The sequence below is a fragment of the Acanthopagrus latus genome, chromosome 16 (genome assembly GCF_904848185.1).
Source record: "Acanthopagrus latus isolate v.2019 chromosome 16, fAcaLat1.1, whole genome shotgun sequence".
In the NCBI taxonomy this organism is placed as follows: Eukaryota; Metazoa; Chordata; class Actinopteri; order Spariformes; family Sparidae; genus Acanthopagrus; species Acanthopagrus latus.
Window position 1 is genome coordinate 1,674,930 of NC_051054.1, and position 17,399 is coordinate 1,692,328.

Here is a 17,399-nt window from a genome sequence, read left to right on the forward strand (position 1 = left end):
TCAACATACAGAAAACAAACATTTCTTTGCAACTTTATACAACGAAGTTCGACGTTTGTCTTTACAAACTGAGTGCAGCTGAACAGGTTGTGTCCGTCTTTATATTGATTCAGCGTATCGACGAGCACTTACTGCCAATTCATCAGTTCAGTGATCAAGTGACCTTCTCGCCTCGGCTGTGCTGATTTTAAAGATTTAAGCAGCGCAGTGTCACCAAGACTGTTCGGTGCAACATCAGCTGTAAAACGATTAAAACAGAGATGCCGAACAGAAGGTTTAGTTCTCGCTTGATGTAGAAAAGTATTAATAATGATGATGAACTGTGGCAGAGCGTCCATCATCGCCTCGCCTCTGCATTTTCAAATTTATTTTAGTTATGACAAATAATGCTGGAGAACATCCAGATAAAAGCAGCGTTTATGTTTTGAAAAGTAGGTCACCACCCGTGTCCACCCGGGAGGAAACTATGAAACCACTTCAGACGGCACTGAAGCATCAGCTGCTTCATTCATGCTTCACAATCAGCGGCTCATTCATCAGCTGTGTGGCGACCACCGCACCCGCCACTCCTCGCTGCCGCCGCTCGTTCAAGTGCCTTCTCAAAGAGCCCTGTTTGTTATAAATGCATCAGTGTTTCTGACTAAACAAAGGTTTCAACCGCTTTTAAATCCTGAGATCAGCGATACTCCACAGATATTGTTTTTGTCTGATGTTGGATATGAAACAGACAGGAAACAGGAAGAAGTCTTCGCAGCAACACATCTGTGTCTTGAACCGCTGATATTTACATCTTAATACGCTGCATTTTTACTTAAAAACAAGTGTTTTTTCAGTGGGGTTTGGTTGATCTGCTCTTCAGTCTGTTCGAGCGAGTACATGTGTTCACTGAGCCACATGACTCCACTCTGACAGCCTGGAAATAGCTCGAGAAGACACAAAGTTAAGAGACCGATCAGCCGGCGTCGTCGCTCGCCCACTCGCAGAGCAGCTTCCTGCTCTGTAGGTAACCATGGCGATCGTTGAAGGTAGAGACAGTGACCTGAGATTTAAAGAGATGGAGGTGGAGGCGGGGGTCTGGTTCGCTCCATCGCCACATCACTCACTCAGCTGTTGCTATCCAATTATGGTCGAATCAGGATGTGAGAGGAGTGACCCGCCGACCCGCTAACGCTAACGCTAACGGGTTTCATCTTATCTATCAGAGAGAGAGAGAGCAGGTGAGGGGGGGCGAGCGAGCACAGGTTGATACAGGAGCTGGTTCACCACGACTGTGACACAAAATGACTTTTATACTCTGAACATCATAACCTGAGACTTTGTGCTTTCATTCAACCTGGATCTCCTCTCCTTTCTTCCTTGATTCCTTCTTTCCTTTCCTTTCCTTTCCTTTCCTTTCCTTTCCTTTCCTTTCCTTTCTTCCTTGTTTCCTGCCCTTACCATCTTGATTCTTCCTTTCCTTTCATTTCTTCCTTTTTGTTTCTTCATTTCCTTTACTTTCCTTTCTTCCTTGTTTCCTTCCTTTCCTTTCCTTTCTTCTTTGTTACCTCTCCTTACCCTCTCATTTCTTCCTTTCCTTTCTGTTCCTTTCGTCCTTGTTTTCTTCTCTTTCTCCCTTCTCTTCTTTATTCTCTATTTCCTCCATCCTATTTCTTTCTTGTTTCTTATCTCCTCTCCTTCTCCTATTCGCTTAGCCTTGTTTCCTCCTCTCCTCTCCTCTCCTCTCCTCTCCTCTCGTCTCCTCTCCTCTCCTCTCCTCTCCTCTCCTCTCCTCTTGTCTCCTCTCCTCTCCTCTCCTCCTTTATCTCTCCCAGTTCTTCCTCTTCGTCACCTCCCTTGTCTCCCTGTGCTTCTCTCCTCCTCCAGTGAACAGTTATGGGGATGATGAAGATGATGGCAGCAGCTCCTCTGACAGTGAAGAAGAAGTCCTGAAGCAGTTCGAGATCTCCGTCTCGCGTTCGCAGAGTTTTCGTAACGCGGCGTCGAACAGCGGCGAGCAGCAGCAGACGACGACGCAGCTCGCTTTGGGCCGACGCCACAAATTCACCCGTCTGTCGGACCAGGAGGAGGGCAGCACCGAGCCGTCGGACTGCGAAGGTGAGCTTGGATTCTACATGAGCCGGGTCAGAATGTCCAGCAAACAGAAAACCAGCGAGATCCTCCTCTAATCCGTCCCAGTGTCGATGAGCCAAAAGGCCACAAATAACGTTTTTAGTGCAGATTAGAGGCTGTAAAGAGCTCAGAGAGGCTCAGCGTGATTGGACCGCTGTGGCCGGGTGAGTGTGGACAGACAGCAGTTTAATTAGGACGCTTGTTTGTAGTCAGCTGGATTCTGGTGGTTTAAGACTGACCCGGGGAGGATGAGATGGAAACAAACACAACCCAGGAGGGTTTTTTATATACGTCTTTGTCTGTGAAATCTACAACTAATGTGATTCTGATGGATGAGTGTGTTTCTTATTTGTGGGTTTGGAAAACAAAAAGACACGACAGAAAATATTCTGTGATGTGACTAAAGATTACAGTGGTGGATTTGGGAAGTTGTCATATTTAGTTTTGTTAATATCTGTCTTTAAATATTCACCGCTCGTTTTCAAATGTTTCAGTAATGTGGTTCCTAAAATTCCCTTCCTAAAAATTGTGATTAATGATAATCCCAACATCCAGTAAAACATAATCTGGATTATCATCTGAGCCGGGATCCTGCGGCGCGGTCACTATCTGGTCAGGATGTTTTACCACCCAACAAACCAAATCAAATTCAAAGGGCCTGGAAGGGATTTCCCAACAGGTTAGGACTCAGATACATTCATAGTGTTGCTCCTTGATAATTAAAAAAGTTGAGTAAAGGAATTTTTAAAAAATGAGTCTGAAAGTTAAAAGAAGTTCAGATTATCTTCTGTGGAACCTGTCGAAATCCTCAGACATCCTTCGAACTGTCGGAAAGATGTGGGTGTTTCTTTCTGAAGGATTTGGACCGTCGGACGAGCACTTCTGAGCCAGCTGACTAATACTGAAACATTTAGAGAAGTGTTGATCGATCTGTGTTGTTCTTAACGATTAGATTAATTGAATCGGATTTGATTACGTGACATTGGAAGAGAGTCGGGGTAGATGTGACGGATCAGATGAAACCCAGCGACAGACGTGTTGTTGTGAGCTGTAGTTTGTAGCATCTTAAACTGTTTTACTCTTTATTTGGATCATGAAGGTTTGAACTGGAGCGACCTACTTACTTGATTAGTTGATCGACTGAATGATTTTGATATAAACAAGCAAAAACACCAAATATTTTCAGCGTCGGCTTCTCGTGTGTGAGGATTTCACGCTGTTCTTTGTCACGTAACGTCTTTGGACTCTTAAATATCTTTTTTTCTTATGAGAAGTTATGAAAAATCCAGGCTCCGAGCTAGTAGCTGCACGGCTAACGTTAGCCAGTTAGCACCACATTCATTTTGGTCCCAGTGAGTGAAAACAAACACACTGAGGTGAACCTGCCTTCTCTGAGACGAACAGCTGGTCGCTGGTGTGTGGTGACATTGTTCAGCCGGGGTCACTCCGTCACAACTGGTATTTATTTTCCATCTAAAGCAACATGTGAGCCGCGCTGTAACACACACACACACACACACACACACACACAGCGGCTGGTGACTCACCTCAGCCTGTTGCCATGGTCAGCACTCTATGCAGCACATTGATAACAGTCGAAGCGACCTTAATGATGGAGAATTGGAGATAATTGCTATTGATTGGTCTGAGGTACAGGCTGTTCTGCGAGTGTTTCTGTCTCAGGAAAAGGTCAGCGTTTGACAGATTACACAATATCACCTCTCTTAACACACACACACACACACACTCCCAAACGAGGTTTAGGTGGCTTCTTTTAGACCTCCGAGACTCAATTAGATGGTTGACCAGAGGAGGCGATCATGTCCAGCCGGGTCAGATACTTTTGGATTCGTCATCAACACGATTACAGAACGACAGTCGCTGTAGGTGTCCTGATCGTCTCAACTGCAGCCACAGTTTCTTCATTTTGTCAACTGTTATATAATTTTTTGATGATAGTTACAGTGTCTTTGACCTTTAATCAGGCTGCTTTCAGTTTCAGATCTTTATTATTGTAATTACTGTGTTTTAGATGTTCAGAAACAAACGTCCTGGGTGATTCGATGACATAATAATCGTCTTGTTTGACCCTCTTTGTGACCACATCGCACATCCCTGTAAATCTTTCAGATTGCGAGGACCAGTTGCATCGCAGTAGCCAACATGCAGGGACAAGGAGAGACGTTATTTAATGTAGAACATTTGCTGAATTTACGAGAAGGCTAAAATAAATTAGAATTTGTCAGAGAAGTTCCTCCTCATGCAGTATCTCATAAAATTGAGAGATTTTTTAAGGGAGTCTGGGGACTTTCTCCACGGGCGACAAAGAAGCAGCTTGTATTTGTCACTGTTCACTGTATTTGTAAAAGTTGACATGTTTTGTCTCAATAAATAATAATTTAATGCTGCAATTAACAAAAAGATCGCAGCTGTTTCACAACGTTTTTAGTTTCTCCTCGTATCATAACTCCTAAACTTGTACGTTTTGTGAAGGGAGTCTGGTGAATTTGTGTTTTTCAGATTTAAAAACCTGACTATTGAACCCAACCGTCCTCACACCTACAGATTTAAACCACCAGTGGACCTAATGCTGACTTTCCTCTGCTGTTGTCTTCCCTCTGCAGAGATGGAGGCTCCGAGCCGGCAGGGGTTCCAGGACCCGCTCTCGGCCGCACTAGAAGAGAGCGAGAGGGCGTCGGCACTTTCTCTGGACAAACCGGCCAAACTGGAGGTGTCCAGCGTAAAAGACAGTCCCACTCTGAGCATGAGGCGACAGGCCGCAGACGGCAGCGAGGACACGGAGAAGGTGCTGGATCTCGACAAAAACGACGGCACAGACAGCTCCTCCACATGGAGCCCCGAGGTACTGCAGCCCGACATGTCGCATCGAGCTATGATTTATTTAGTTTGTGTTTCTGTTTCTGTTTGTGTCAGTTAAACCAGTAATAAGCTGACTGAAAACAATGATTTCATCTCTGTTTTTATTCTACAAGTTGACACATGACATCACAAACTTCTTGAGAAAACTTCTGCAGCATTTCACACGTCTCAGCTCTCCATTTCTTACCGAAAAACTAAAAAAAAAAACAAAAAACACCAAAGCAGGGGGATTACTTAACGAGGTCAGTGAGTTGACACGCAGCCCTGCTGTTACCCATCATGCTTGGCAGAGGTATCATCGTCATTCAGCTGTGAGCGGATTATCACTCTGCCATGTTATCCTCTCAGGTTCATTTTGGAGGAAACAAACCAAACACGGCCCACCGAGGCCTCGAGGTTTCGTATAAATAGTTGATATTTCCTCCGCTCTCCACGCTGCGTTGGCTAGCAAACAGAAGCTCATGAATAATAATCTGTGTGTGTGTGTGTGTGTGTGTGTGTAAATGATTAAAGTATGCATACATGTGCTTACCCTGTATTTATGTGTGTTGTCGGGTCGTCGGTGTGTGTTTGTGCATGTAGGAGAGTGGGAATGTAAAATCTAACAACCTCTCAGTCACCAAATCACACTTTGAAATTGGGAGCAATCTGTGCAGTAAACACCTCCCACACACACACACACACACACACACACACACACAAACGCACACACACACACACACACACACACACACACACACACACACACACATCCCTGGAGATGCAGGGCGATACTGACATCTAGAAATGCTTCATAAATAACAAATGAGTTTGGATCAGTGGAGCCATGTTGTAGCACTTTTATTTATACAGTTATATAACAGCCCTGAAACCGCTAATGCTACCGCTAGTATTACTACTGCTGCTAATAATAATGATACCACATCAACAAGTTGTGATACTATAACTGCACGTATTGTTACTGTACACAGACGAGTGTTTAAACAAACGCTAAGCTAACAGTGATGCAAACTGTCATTAAATTAAGACCATGTTAAGACCAAGTTTCCTTATTAGGTCATAATTATGAGATATAAAGTCCAAATAACGAGACAACTGTTGACTTTTTATGTCATAATTCCACTTTTGTTTACCTTTTGCAACAAAAATTCATAGAGTTTTGTAAAAGATTGCAATTTTACCCAAATCTCTGCAAACTTACGCACATATATAGGATATATTGATGACATGATTGATTAACGGATCGAGGAGGAGGATGAAGTAGTAAACATCCGCAGATGCTCGTCAGGTGAACATCTGTGTTTTCTCCTTCATGTGTGGACGTTCCGACCGGCACGTTCGACAGCAGCTCCGTCATTATCTTATCTCCTCCGTGTGTTTCCATGTCGACGCCGACACTCGGCCGCGCTCTGTCAACACTCGACACAAACGATGTTGTGTTTGCAGACTGTGGAGGAGGAGGAGGAGGAGGAGGAGGAGGAGGAGGGGGTTTATTTCTCCTTTATGACCGGATCTCTGCTCAGTTTGTGTCTCTGAATGTTTGAAAGAAGCTTTCAGTGACTTCGAGTCGTTATGTTGACAGTAGTGGAAAGTAACACAGTACATTTCTAATTTCTGGTGCAACAATTTCTTTGTGTGTTGAGTCCAAATATGTGTGATAAGAAGTTGTAGCAAGCAGGTGTGTTTGATGCACAACAGATTCTGGTCTGAGTATGAAGATTGAGGATATTTGCTGGAGTGTCCAGAGGAGAGAGTGGATCTGTTCATCCAGCTGAGAAGATTATCGTCATGCTCGGGGAGTCAGGGGCGACTGGAAGGAATCGATGGCCTAATGATCCTGAGTTTGCCCTCGTTCTGTTGTCGCTCTATTCATATCTCAGCTGATTGCAAGTTTAGTTATAGATAAACTGAAGCGGAGAGGCCGGAGGCCGAGAGATGATCAGTTTCGATCCTTCAGATTTAGTTGATAACAAGAATTACTAAAACAATAACCACTTTACCTCTGCAGGAATTCTTTCTGTAATGTTGTCTCACTCTCAGAATAACAGTCTAAGTCTGTCAGCAAAAAAGTCTGGAAGCACAGTGAAGCAGCTAGTCTGGGTCTGTTCACAGTTCCCACACATGCACATAAGTATGTTTCATTTCTTTTGTTAGTAAAAAAATCTTCTCTTTTCTGTCCCTACCTTCTCAGCAGGAGCAGCCTCCCCAGGACGACGTCTTCCCTCAGCCGGTCAGCTCTTCCCCTCGACCTCCCATCTCTAAATGTGGAGACCTGGTCCTGTCTCTGGAGTACCGGCCCGACACGGAGAAGCTGATGGTCACTGTGGTCGCGGCGCGGGACATCCCCGACAAAGCTCGCAGCGGGATGGACTCCTGGCAGGTGCACATGGTCCTGCTTCCCTCCAAGAAACAGCGACAGAAGACGGCGGTGCAGAAAGGCTCGCAGCCGCTCTTCAACGAGACGTTTCGCTTCTCGCGCCTGGATCCGTCGGAGCTGCACATGTCAGCCGTCAGGTTCAGGCTGTACGCGCTCGGAGGGAGGATGTCCCGCGAGCGGATGATGGGCGAGAAGGTGCTGCGTTTAGGTGGGCTGGACCCGGACGGAGGGAAGATGGAGACGACGCTGGTTCTGGAGCCTCGCAGCAACCTCAAGGTGACTTTGTTGTGGTCTAAACAATAAGTACACATTCATTTTTAGACATTTATTTTATTGTTCTGTGTCTGACAGAGTGTGGACTCCCAGGTGAGCCTGTCTGCTGTGTCACAGAGCGACAGCGCCTCGTCCACTCAGTCTCTGACCCACGGTGGCGTCCCAGAGCTGCTGGTGGGCCTCTCCTACAACGCCACCACGGGACGAATGTCTGTGGAGCTCATCAAGGGAAGCCACTTCAGAAACCTGGCCATCAACAGACCACCAGGTCTGCAGAGAACCTCACGCCCACACACACACACACACACGCACACACACACATACACACACGCACACACACACACACACACACACGCGCACACACACACATACACACACACACACACACACACACACACATACACACACACACACACACACACACACTGTACTCATTTAGAAACAGCTGTGTTTCCACAAACTGACGAGAAACTCTGAAGCAAACTTTTGAAAGCTTGTGATTGAGAAGTTGCTAGATTATAAACTAGAATATCTTCCCCAGTTCCACCTTCTGTCCACATATGGTCACTTCTGGCTCCAAGACTTCAAAATGATAGTTGACAAAACAATGGCTGACACTTCAGTCCTCGGGATTGTTAACCAATGCCAAAGGAAGTGTGAGCTGGGATTCGACCATGTCAGTAAAATTAGTTTTAACTTGCCAACTTTAATCCGTCAGAGCCACAGAGAGTCTCCTGTAAATACATGAGTTAGAGACATGACAGAAAGGGAAGTTAAGAAACTACTTGGTTTGTCTAATTTGTCTTCCTCCGCTCTGCTTCAGACACCTACGGGCGCCTGACTCTGTTAAACTCGGTCGGTCAGGAGATCTCTCGCTGTAAGACGTCAGTGCGTCGCGGCCAGCCCAACCCCGTCTACAAGGAGACGTTCGTCTTCCAGGTGGCGCTGTTCCAGCTGTCGGACGTCACCTTGCTGGTCTCCATCTACAACCGCCGCAGCATGAAGCGCAAAGAGATGGTGGGCTGGATCGCTCTGGGCCAGAACAGCAGCGGCGAGGAGGAGCAGCTCCACTGGCAGGACATGAAGGAGAGTCGAGGACAGCAGGTCTGCCGCTGGCACGTCCTGCTGGAGGCGTAACGCCACCGACATCTGGGATTTTTTTTCTTCTGAGCTGGAAGAGAGTTTATTCTGGAAGTTGCAGACAGGATGATGCATGTGGCTTCAGAGGCGACGGATTCAAGGACTGAGCTTTCTCCACGATCGTCACATCTGAGTAAAGATGGACACGCATCAACCCTGGCTGGTTATTTTATGTCAGCATGAAGGAACAAATTCATCAGCTTCTGGAGGCTGACTCGACTTTTTGTTGAGGAGAAAGGAAATAGATAAATGAAAGTAAAGAAGAAAGCCTTCAGCAGGGTTACATGATAAAAAGCTTGCGATTCACTCGATTGGCAGATAAAAACCAGAATTTCTTTGTCGTGGAAAACCTTTATATGTCTGAAGGTTTCCTGATAAAAAGCTTTGTGGAGCGTCCGTCAGCCTCCAAGAGGAGCTGAGAATTTGTCCTTCACGTACAGCTTTTATTGGTGAAACAGCTCCGTGATGAGCTGCAGTTTTGTTTTTCTGGTGAAATGCTGTGTTAGAAAGTGCACACAAATTAGAGGTGTGTGTGGGTGTGTGTGTGTGTTTGTGTGACTTAATCTAAGTGACGTTTTTACTTAATCTTGCTGTTCTTTCACCGGCTGGCAAATCAATGGAGATGCAAACAGAGAGTGCACAGTGAGATGCTCAGCTGTGAATGAATGCAGACAGGAAACAGAACGAGCCTGTTTATATCCGCCGCTAACATGATTCCTGCGTGATCAAAGGAAAAAACAACCACCAAGACGTGTTGTGATCCGATCGACTCAAACCACTTGTCGAGGTCGTCTGAGACAAACGTTTCCCCCGACAAAGACGTCGTCAGCGCAGGAAGTGGTGGTCGTTCTGGTCACAGGATGCCGAGGTAGCCCAAGGCCAAACTGAAACAACTGACAGCAATATCACCAAACTCCCTTAACAAATTGCACAATTTTCATGTTGTTAAGTCAGGAGAAACTTAGAAAACTTTGCAAAGCAGCTATAGCAACATTTAGAAATCTAATTTCTGCCTTCTTGTAAATTTGGCATCGATGACAAGTCATTAAGTTGTTTATTTCCCTATAAAACTTGTCAGGGTTTCACAGCATCAGGCTATTTTTCAGCTGGTTTCACCTCTAACACTAAATTTATGAATGAAAGCAACATTTTATTGACAGAAAACATGTCTGATTTTAGAAATACAGTAATCAGTAACAAATTCAGGCTTCTGCTTTGTCACCCTCGAAGAAAGACACCAGACTCCCTTAAAAAAAAAAGTTTTTGTGTGTAGATGGAACTTTTTAAACATTGTTAAAATCTGGCTATAACACGTTCAACATTATTTGGGCCTTCTAGTCAATTTGGTATTAGATATAATAACCAATATAGGCTAATTCTTTGTTGCTAGTGGAGAAAAATCCCAGACTCCCTTCAAAAATCACTTAATTCTGAGAGTTGCTGCATCAGGAGAGACTTTATAAATGCTGTCAAACACTGTCTCTGACAGATTCTTTATTATTTAGGCCTTCTTGTAAATTCTGCAAGTGTTATACATCAAATTCTTTCTTTCTTGTGTTTGTTTGTCTATAAGGGTTTATGTAATGAACTTAGGAGTGTTCACTTGTGATTGGATCACCAAAGACACATGTTAATAGCAGGTATAAACAGGCTTAAAGATGCAACATCCTGAAAGTCTGATCTTGAAAATATTCCTTTCACATCCTCTCAGAAACACAGCAGGTTTGTCTCAAAGATTCTGGGATCTTTGCTGCAGTTTGTGTCTAAGAATGTTGGATTTTATACGATATTGTCGGAAACTGACATGATCAAATCAATCAATATGAACAGATCGCATCTCCCACATCTTCACCATCTCATCCTCCTTCATGCAAGCATCCGTTAAAACACTTTCAGCCACAGAAAAGGCGAGTGATCGATACGATGATGTCAGCGTTGCCACTGAAGGATCACGTGACCGTAAGCTGCCGAGCACAGAAACAAAACACGAGAGTGGAACTGAAGCTGTTTTGTGATTCAAGTGGAGGAGGAAGGCGTCTCATTCATATTCAGTGCTCATTCATATTCTCCTGACACATGTGCTACTACAGGCAGGAAATCTCCAGCAGCTGGAGACTCTTAACCCCCGCTGGGATGAGAGCGTCTCTTCCCCCCCTTCGCTGCCTCGTCGACGCTGAATGATGTTATTTGGCCTCAGCTCGAACTCCTTCACAGGGCAAAGCTCATTTCAACACCCATCAACGCTGAGCTGAAAAGAGGCTTTAAATATCTCACTGCAGCTGTTAATAACATGCAATGAATTACTCTGGAAGTGTGTGTTTTTTTCACCACACTCTCTCCGTGGTAATTGGTAGTTACAGCTGTAGAATCGTACAGTGCGATGACGGTAATGCCGCCGTTAATGCTCATCCTCTTCCAGCCCGGGCATCATTGAGTCATAAGGCAGCAGTTCAGCCCAGAGGGGGGATTATATTTGTTTGTGTCGACAGATACTGGAGCTCCAAACCCCTCGGGGGTTCACACGCTGAGAGCAGAGATGTGTTTATTTGAGCGTTCGGGCAGGTGACAACAAAACCTCTTTAGAAATGTTGCAGCTCGGTTTTAGAAAACTGAATGAGAGCGACTCAAATATTCAAGATTTCACGGGTGTAAGGAGATGACAGTCTGTAATTAGTTTTGGAAAGTCAACCGTAACAAATGAACGGAGAAGCTGATGCTCATATTCAAATTCTTCATATGGATTAAAGGGTCAGTTCAACCAAATCAGACAAAGGAAACTATCCTGCACATCCCTCCAGGCATGGAGCCATCCCAATGTTTTTTCTGTGCCGGGGTTTTGAGAGACTTTATCTTAAATTCAGATTATAATAAATCTGTTTTTGCTCCTCAAACCACCAAAAAAAATATATGTAGAATTTCAGTACAGAAACTTGGATCACAATTTCCAGAATAAACCACTTGGTTAGGTTTTGGAAAACATCATGTTTAGGTTTACAAAACCCCGTTTTGTCTTTGAAATTTCCCAGCATCTTTTCTTAAATATCCAGTGGTGTCACGCTGACGAATTGAAATGCCATCTTGAACAATGGTCTCTGGCTCGACAGTCATCTCCACTAACATGACTGGAAAATATCCTGATGTCTCTTTAAACATATCCAGTGGTTTCACCCTTACAAATGTTGACGCACCATTTCAAACAGTGGTCTCTGGCTTAACAGCCATTTTGGCTAGTGGCCTTGTTCTGTGGTATCGTTTTTAAAAACCTGATGTTTGTTGCCACTAAGGTGGCTGGAAAATGTGCCACAGCCAATTTAGATACTAAATCCAGTGGTTTCATGCCTACAGATGTTGGAACACTGTCTCAAACAGTGGTCTCTGGTTTGGCAGCCATCTCGATTGTCACCCTGTCCATGCAACTTATTGAAAAAAATCTAGTTTTGTCGACACAAACATCACATCAGCATCTTGTTAAAAAAAGATCCAGCGGTTTCATGCTTCATATGTCAGCTTATAAAGATTAAGATTGGCTTTATTTATCCCACAAGAGGGAAACCCACTTGTTAAAACAGCTGGAGATATTTGCAACAGTACAGGAAAAAGATTACAAAGATGTTTATAAAAACAAACGTATCCGTTGACCAACTTTTTATTCTACCGGGCTGAAACATGTTTTTCCAGTTTTTTTGTAATCTTGACAATATCTCCGTAGAATAGAGGATTTACTACCCACTACATAAATGAGCTCTCTGTCATATAATAATTAATAAACCGTCCAAGGAAAATTCATTATAAATCAAGGACATGAGATACTCTTTGGAATGATGAATGGGTTATACAAACCTCGACCTTGTGTGAGTCACAACGGAAGATAAGAATGATTCAAATAGCTGGTTTTCACCAACATCATCATCATCATCATCATCATCACCGTCACTAGTTTACTGGAAAGTGGATATTTAGTTGGACGAACAAAACATCACAGATGAAAAACATGTACAAGTGTTTAGAATAGAAGCACTTCTGTCTTTTCCAAGGACGACACGACGACTTATTATGTCGGTAACTGATTCAGGGAAGCAGTGAAGACTGAAAAACAAGATATTTTATTCAAAGATGAATGATTTAATGAAAAAGGCACAATTAATGGACTCATTCTATATCTGGTAAATACAGGAAACAAGCTGTAAAATGCTGTGCGTCTCGTGTTTAAACTGCAGATATGTAATGGCGAATACTTCAGGTATAAATGAAGCGTGGGTGAGGAATAGGAGTGCTGCAGCTGGTTTGATGTTTTGTACAATTCAACAGGATTTTTATTTAATGGGTAATATTATTATTTTGTACATTAACACTCCCCAAAGATCAAAATGATTGAGAAAGTTAGCTACAGAGACCAAATTTCTGCCTAAGATAGCCAATTCTCCATTAGCTTGTTATTGTTTTCTTTGTTTTCTTTTTAAAAACTTGGCTTCCAGACATAAAAATAGGTTTGTTTGTTTGTTTGTTTGTTTTTACCTAATATGATAACTGTTAACTGTAATAAAATAGCTAATACATAAGAAGTTAGCATCCAAGAATTAATGATCCAGATAGAAGACAAGATAGTAAAGATTTTGAACAGTATGTTGAAAAGAATACGATTCTTCGCTGACGATACCTGCCTTTATATGGAACTTATAGAGTCATTGAGGCTAACAATTTAGCAAGCTAACAAGCAGGTAATGCAGGCTAACACACAAAGATCATCACTGAAAATATGAACTGAAACTCTAACCTACTAAAATTACAATATATTAAGTTTTCTTGACCACAATAACGTTTATGTTCAGCGACCTTTAACGAGATCTTTCTTATCAGCACTCCTATTCTGCTGGCTTCAAACATGTGAGCGTGTGAAAAGTGACATGAACTATATTTACTGCACAGACTGATATATTTTATGCATGTTGAGTTGTTGTACAGAATCTATAACATCTATTCTATATTTTTTAAAATAGTAAATGTTTAATGTTCTTAAGTATTTCCCAGGATTTCTATGGTATTTACACGTCTGCATGCTCAGTTGGAGACCCCAGGTTGTATTACACAATCGGATGCGTGCTGCAGATGTAATATACAGTCGTGATACTCTGACAAAGTGCCTGTAAACATTTCGAGATGAAACATATCCGCCGTGACAAAAAGGGATGATCCAAAATTTGCATGAAGCCTTCTCGTTGTTCCCTGTGAATGCTGCTGTAGGACTGCATGCGTGGAAGGTGACGACAGGGCGGGTCGACTCGTGTCCAGGCCGAGACCAGGGCTGAAGTTTAGTCCACAAATCTGGCTGTTCTACAAATCAAAGAGAGAAAATGTGATTGCAATAACACAAGGAGTGTCTCGGTATCATATCAGGGCTTCACTGGCATCAAAAGTGGAGCCTGCAGCTGTTTTCTAGTGGACAGGACTGAAACGCCGACACTGTCGAGACTCGTCCTGCAGCCCTGGTCCGGCCCGTGCATGCCGAGCCCCCGAGGCACCCAGAAAGCACTTTTTGTACCAAGTTTTGTCGTTGCCAATAAAACCCAGAAGATCCCTGCTGTGGGAACGTCTGTCTGCCATCTGTTTTCTTGGGTCTGTCTCTCCGTCCTGAGCTCCGTTCAGATGTCTTAATTCTGAGAACGAGGCCAACGTCCACAACCAGAATATAATCGCAGTTCATCCCCGTCTGATTGGTGGTAGAGATTTCCAGTTTCACGCAGGAAGTCACACAGAGTGGATTAGAGATTAGGGAAAGTATTTCGTGGTTTTTAAGTGTTTTGGGACAGTTGAGTCTAAATCTGTGCTGGCAGATGCTTTGGTTTTTAAATGTGTTTGTGTTGTTTATTAGCTGTCAAGTGTTCAACAAACATTTCTGTTTTCTTAAAGGAAATGCTATAATAATAACAAATTTATTTTAATTGTGATAGTTTTAATTCATCTACTGAAGCTACCAAGATAAAAGCATTAGCATGCACCCCATCTGAAGTGGGAGCATTGAGTGTATAGATAACATAAATTTAATATTGATTTAGGATTTGTATTTCACTAAATGAGCTGTGTGGAGCCATTTTATGTTTTTGTTATGTTTTTGGGGAAGCAAAGTGATTATAGCAGAAGGTTAAAACAGTCTGGATGAGTGAGGAGACTTTTTAGTTTCTGTCAATGATAGTCTGCTAGCTAACGTTAGCCTCAAAGGCTAAAAGGTTTACCACTGCTTAGCAGAGCCAACAGCTGCAGCAAATACCAATCACCATCATTTCAAACAGGTTTTAAACCTGATGAGTGTGTGAGTAGTTCAGGAGGCTTCAGACTGGATCTGTAAACACGTCACATTACCAGATAATCCGTCCTGAACAGCGTATTTTGGATAAACACTGTACATGTAGTTTATTTATAATTCACTCTCACTTTTGATTTTGATTTTTAAATTAATTTATTATCAGATACTTTAAGACTTTTACTCAAGTCTTAAAATATGGCTGGCTTTCTTTACTTTTATTCCAGCATGACTTTTTGGTGGTGAGTATTTCTGTTAATTGTCCTCATATTTATGATTTATTTAACTGTAGTTCTGTTTTACATTTGACCAAAATCAAATGAAAAGTGATCAAAGAATAAGAAACTGCAGTGCTGAACTTGTTATATTCGTGTTTACGGAAACAACTTTGTTTCCTGAAACGTCATTTTGGAGAAAACAAAACCAAACAGTGTTTTGTTCTCCTGAAGGCTGAAAAGTTGCCTCAGTCTGTGTGTGTTGGTGAAAAGAGGGAAGATGAGGATTGATGCTAGCGCGTCATCGCCGCACTCACTCAGTCTCCTAGCAACAGGAAACATCAGCCTCCGTGAGGACCAATGAGGGCGCGGGGAGAGCGGTGTGTGCTCTCTCTTGTTGCCGTGAACGGGATATTTCAGGAGGCTGGAGAGCAGAGAGCGTCTCACCCCGGAGGAGCTGGAGCTGCCTGCCCGTCTGCCCGTCTGCCCGTCTGCCTGCCTGCCTGCCTGCCTGCCTGCCTGCCTGCCTGCCCGTCTGCCCGTCTGCCTGCCTGCCTGCCTGCCTGCCTGCCTGCCTGCCTGTCTGTCTGCACCGAGGGAGGCTCTGACTTCAGGCCGAGCTGGAGCGTCTCTGAGTCGGTGCGAGGACGGTAGATGTCGCGTCAAGGAGCCGAGGAGAACAGAGAGAGGAGCTTTCACTGGGATTTACTGGACTGCTGCTGGTCGGAATTATTTAAAGGTAAGAGGATTTTATTATCAACAGATTTGTTGGAGGTTAGTTTTGCATTTGAAACAGCAGCTGAGATGAAGGAATTAAAACAGCATTAAAAAGATTTAAACACACAAAAACACTGTAAAAAGCTGAATGAAAGAAAGTAGAAAAGACAGTACAGAGTCTTAAAACATTTAAAATATATGTATATATGTAAGCTAGTTGCTTATCAGTGAAAATCTTTGATTATTTTCAGATAAATCAAAGGATTCCATTTTTTTCAATGGGATGATTTTATACCTCTTACGTTAAAATAACCATCCCATTGATGACAAAAACAAAACATTGTTAAAAAGCTGAAAACACGGCTGCTTTACTAGCTTCTTTACTCATAAAAGTTTCTTAATCTGAGCTCGTTCTCCACTCGGTCGTCACAGAGTTAAAGGTGGTTTGCAGGCAGGAAATCCTTGACCTCCTGTTCTGCTCCGAGTGCTGCGAGAGAAGACGTATACTGTTGCATCCACACACACACACACACACACACACACACACACACACACACACACACACACACACACACACTCTTCCCACGCAGCCTCTCTCCCTGCACACTGATCCATCATCATGCATCATTCTCCCACAGATGAAATATTCAGGCAGCAGTTGGATGTTAAATAAACTGTGTGAGTCACCGCGGCAGCTTCAGGGGGGCCGGCGCGAATGTTTCGCAACGATAAAGCTGCCCACTCTGTGTTTATGATTGATTTATAGCATTTAAATACACACACACGCACACACACACACACGCACACACACACACACACACCAGCCTCTTATCTCTCCTCGCTCTTCTGTGAATTTAAATGAGCGTGTTGCCCTTTAATGCAACGTTAAAGGGTCAAACCAGGATATTATATCAAAGCACATATGCAGCTTCTGGGTGCTTTTAATGTGGAATCACATCAAATAAAGTGCAGATTTATTAATGATAAGCAGCTTAAAATACATATCACAATTTATTCTATTCTATTTTTGATATATACTGTATTTTCTATATTTTTCTCAGCTTCTGTCATCAGTTTTTTTTCTGCTGATGTGTTCAGGTGTTCGTGTGTTCCTGCTGATTGATTGATGCGTCTTTAACCAAACACTGATCACGACTTATCAGCAATTCTGTTAGTCCATTAGCTGTAAATAAATAATTATAGGCTGATGTAAATGTCCTACTTTGCAGGTTTGCAGATAAAAGATAAAAGACACAAAATCAGATGTCTGACAGTGATCATGCATCGTCCCTCAGCTGTGTGGAGTTTCTGTCTTCATGCTCAAATGTTTTGGTCCTCTCTCCTCCTCCTCCTCCTCCTCCTCCTCCTCTTCCTCCTCCTCCTCCTCACT

The 17,399-nt window shown here is 43.3% G+C and overlaps 1 protein-coding gene across 5 annotated transcripts in view; it reads left to right on the plus strand.

Annotated features, from left to right (window-relative positions):
* syt16 (synaptotagmin XVI) overlaps nucleotides 1-14,370 on the plus strand; it is a 29,410-nt gene extending 15,040 nt beyond the window's left edge. For 4 of the 5 annotated variants that reach the window (XM_037072170.1, XM_037072171.1, XM_037072167.1 and 1 more), the window contains 5 exons: nucleotides 1,864-2,094; nucleotides 4,734-4,972; nucleotides 7,181-7,642; nucleotides 7,718-7,907; nucleotides 8,463-14,370. In XM_037072170.1, coding sequence (XP_036928065.1) covers nucleotides 1,864-2,094; nucleotides 4,734-4,972; nucleotides 7,181-7,642; nucleotides 7,718-7,907; nucleotides 8,463-8,776 — 1,436 coding nt within the window. In that variant the 3' untranslated portion in view covers nucleotides 8,777-14,370. The remainder of the gene's footprint in view (nucleotides 1-1,863; nucleotides 2,095-4,733; nucleotides 4,973-7,180; nucleotides 7,643-7,717; nucleotides 7,908-8,462) is intronic. The other variant, XM_037072168.1, reaches the window with a different exon arrangement.
* The last annotated feature ends 3,029 nt before the right edge of the window (nucleotides 14,371-17,399 follow it).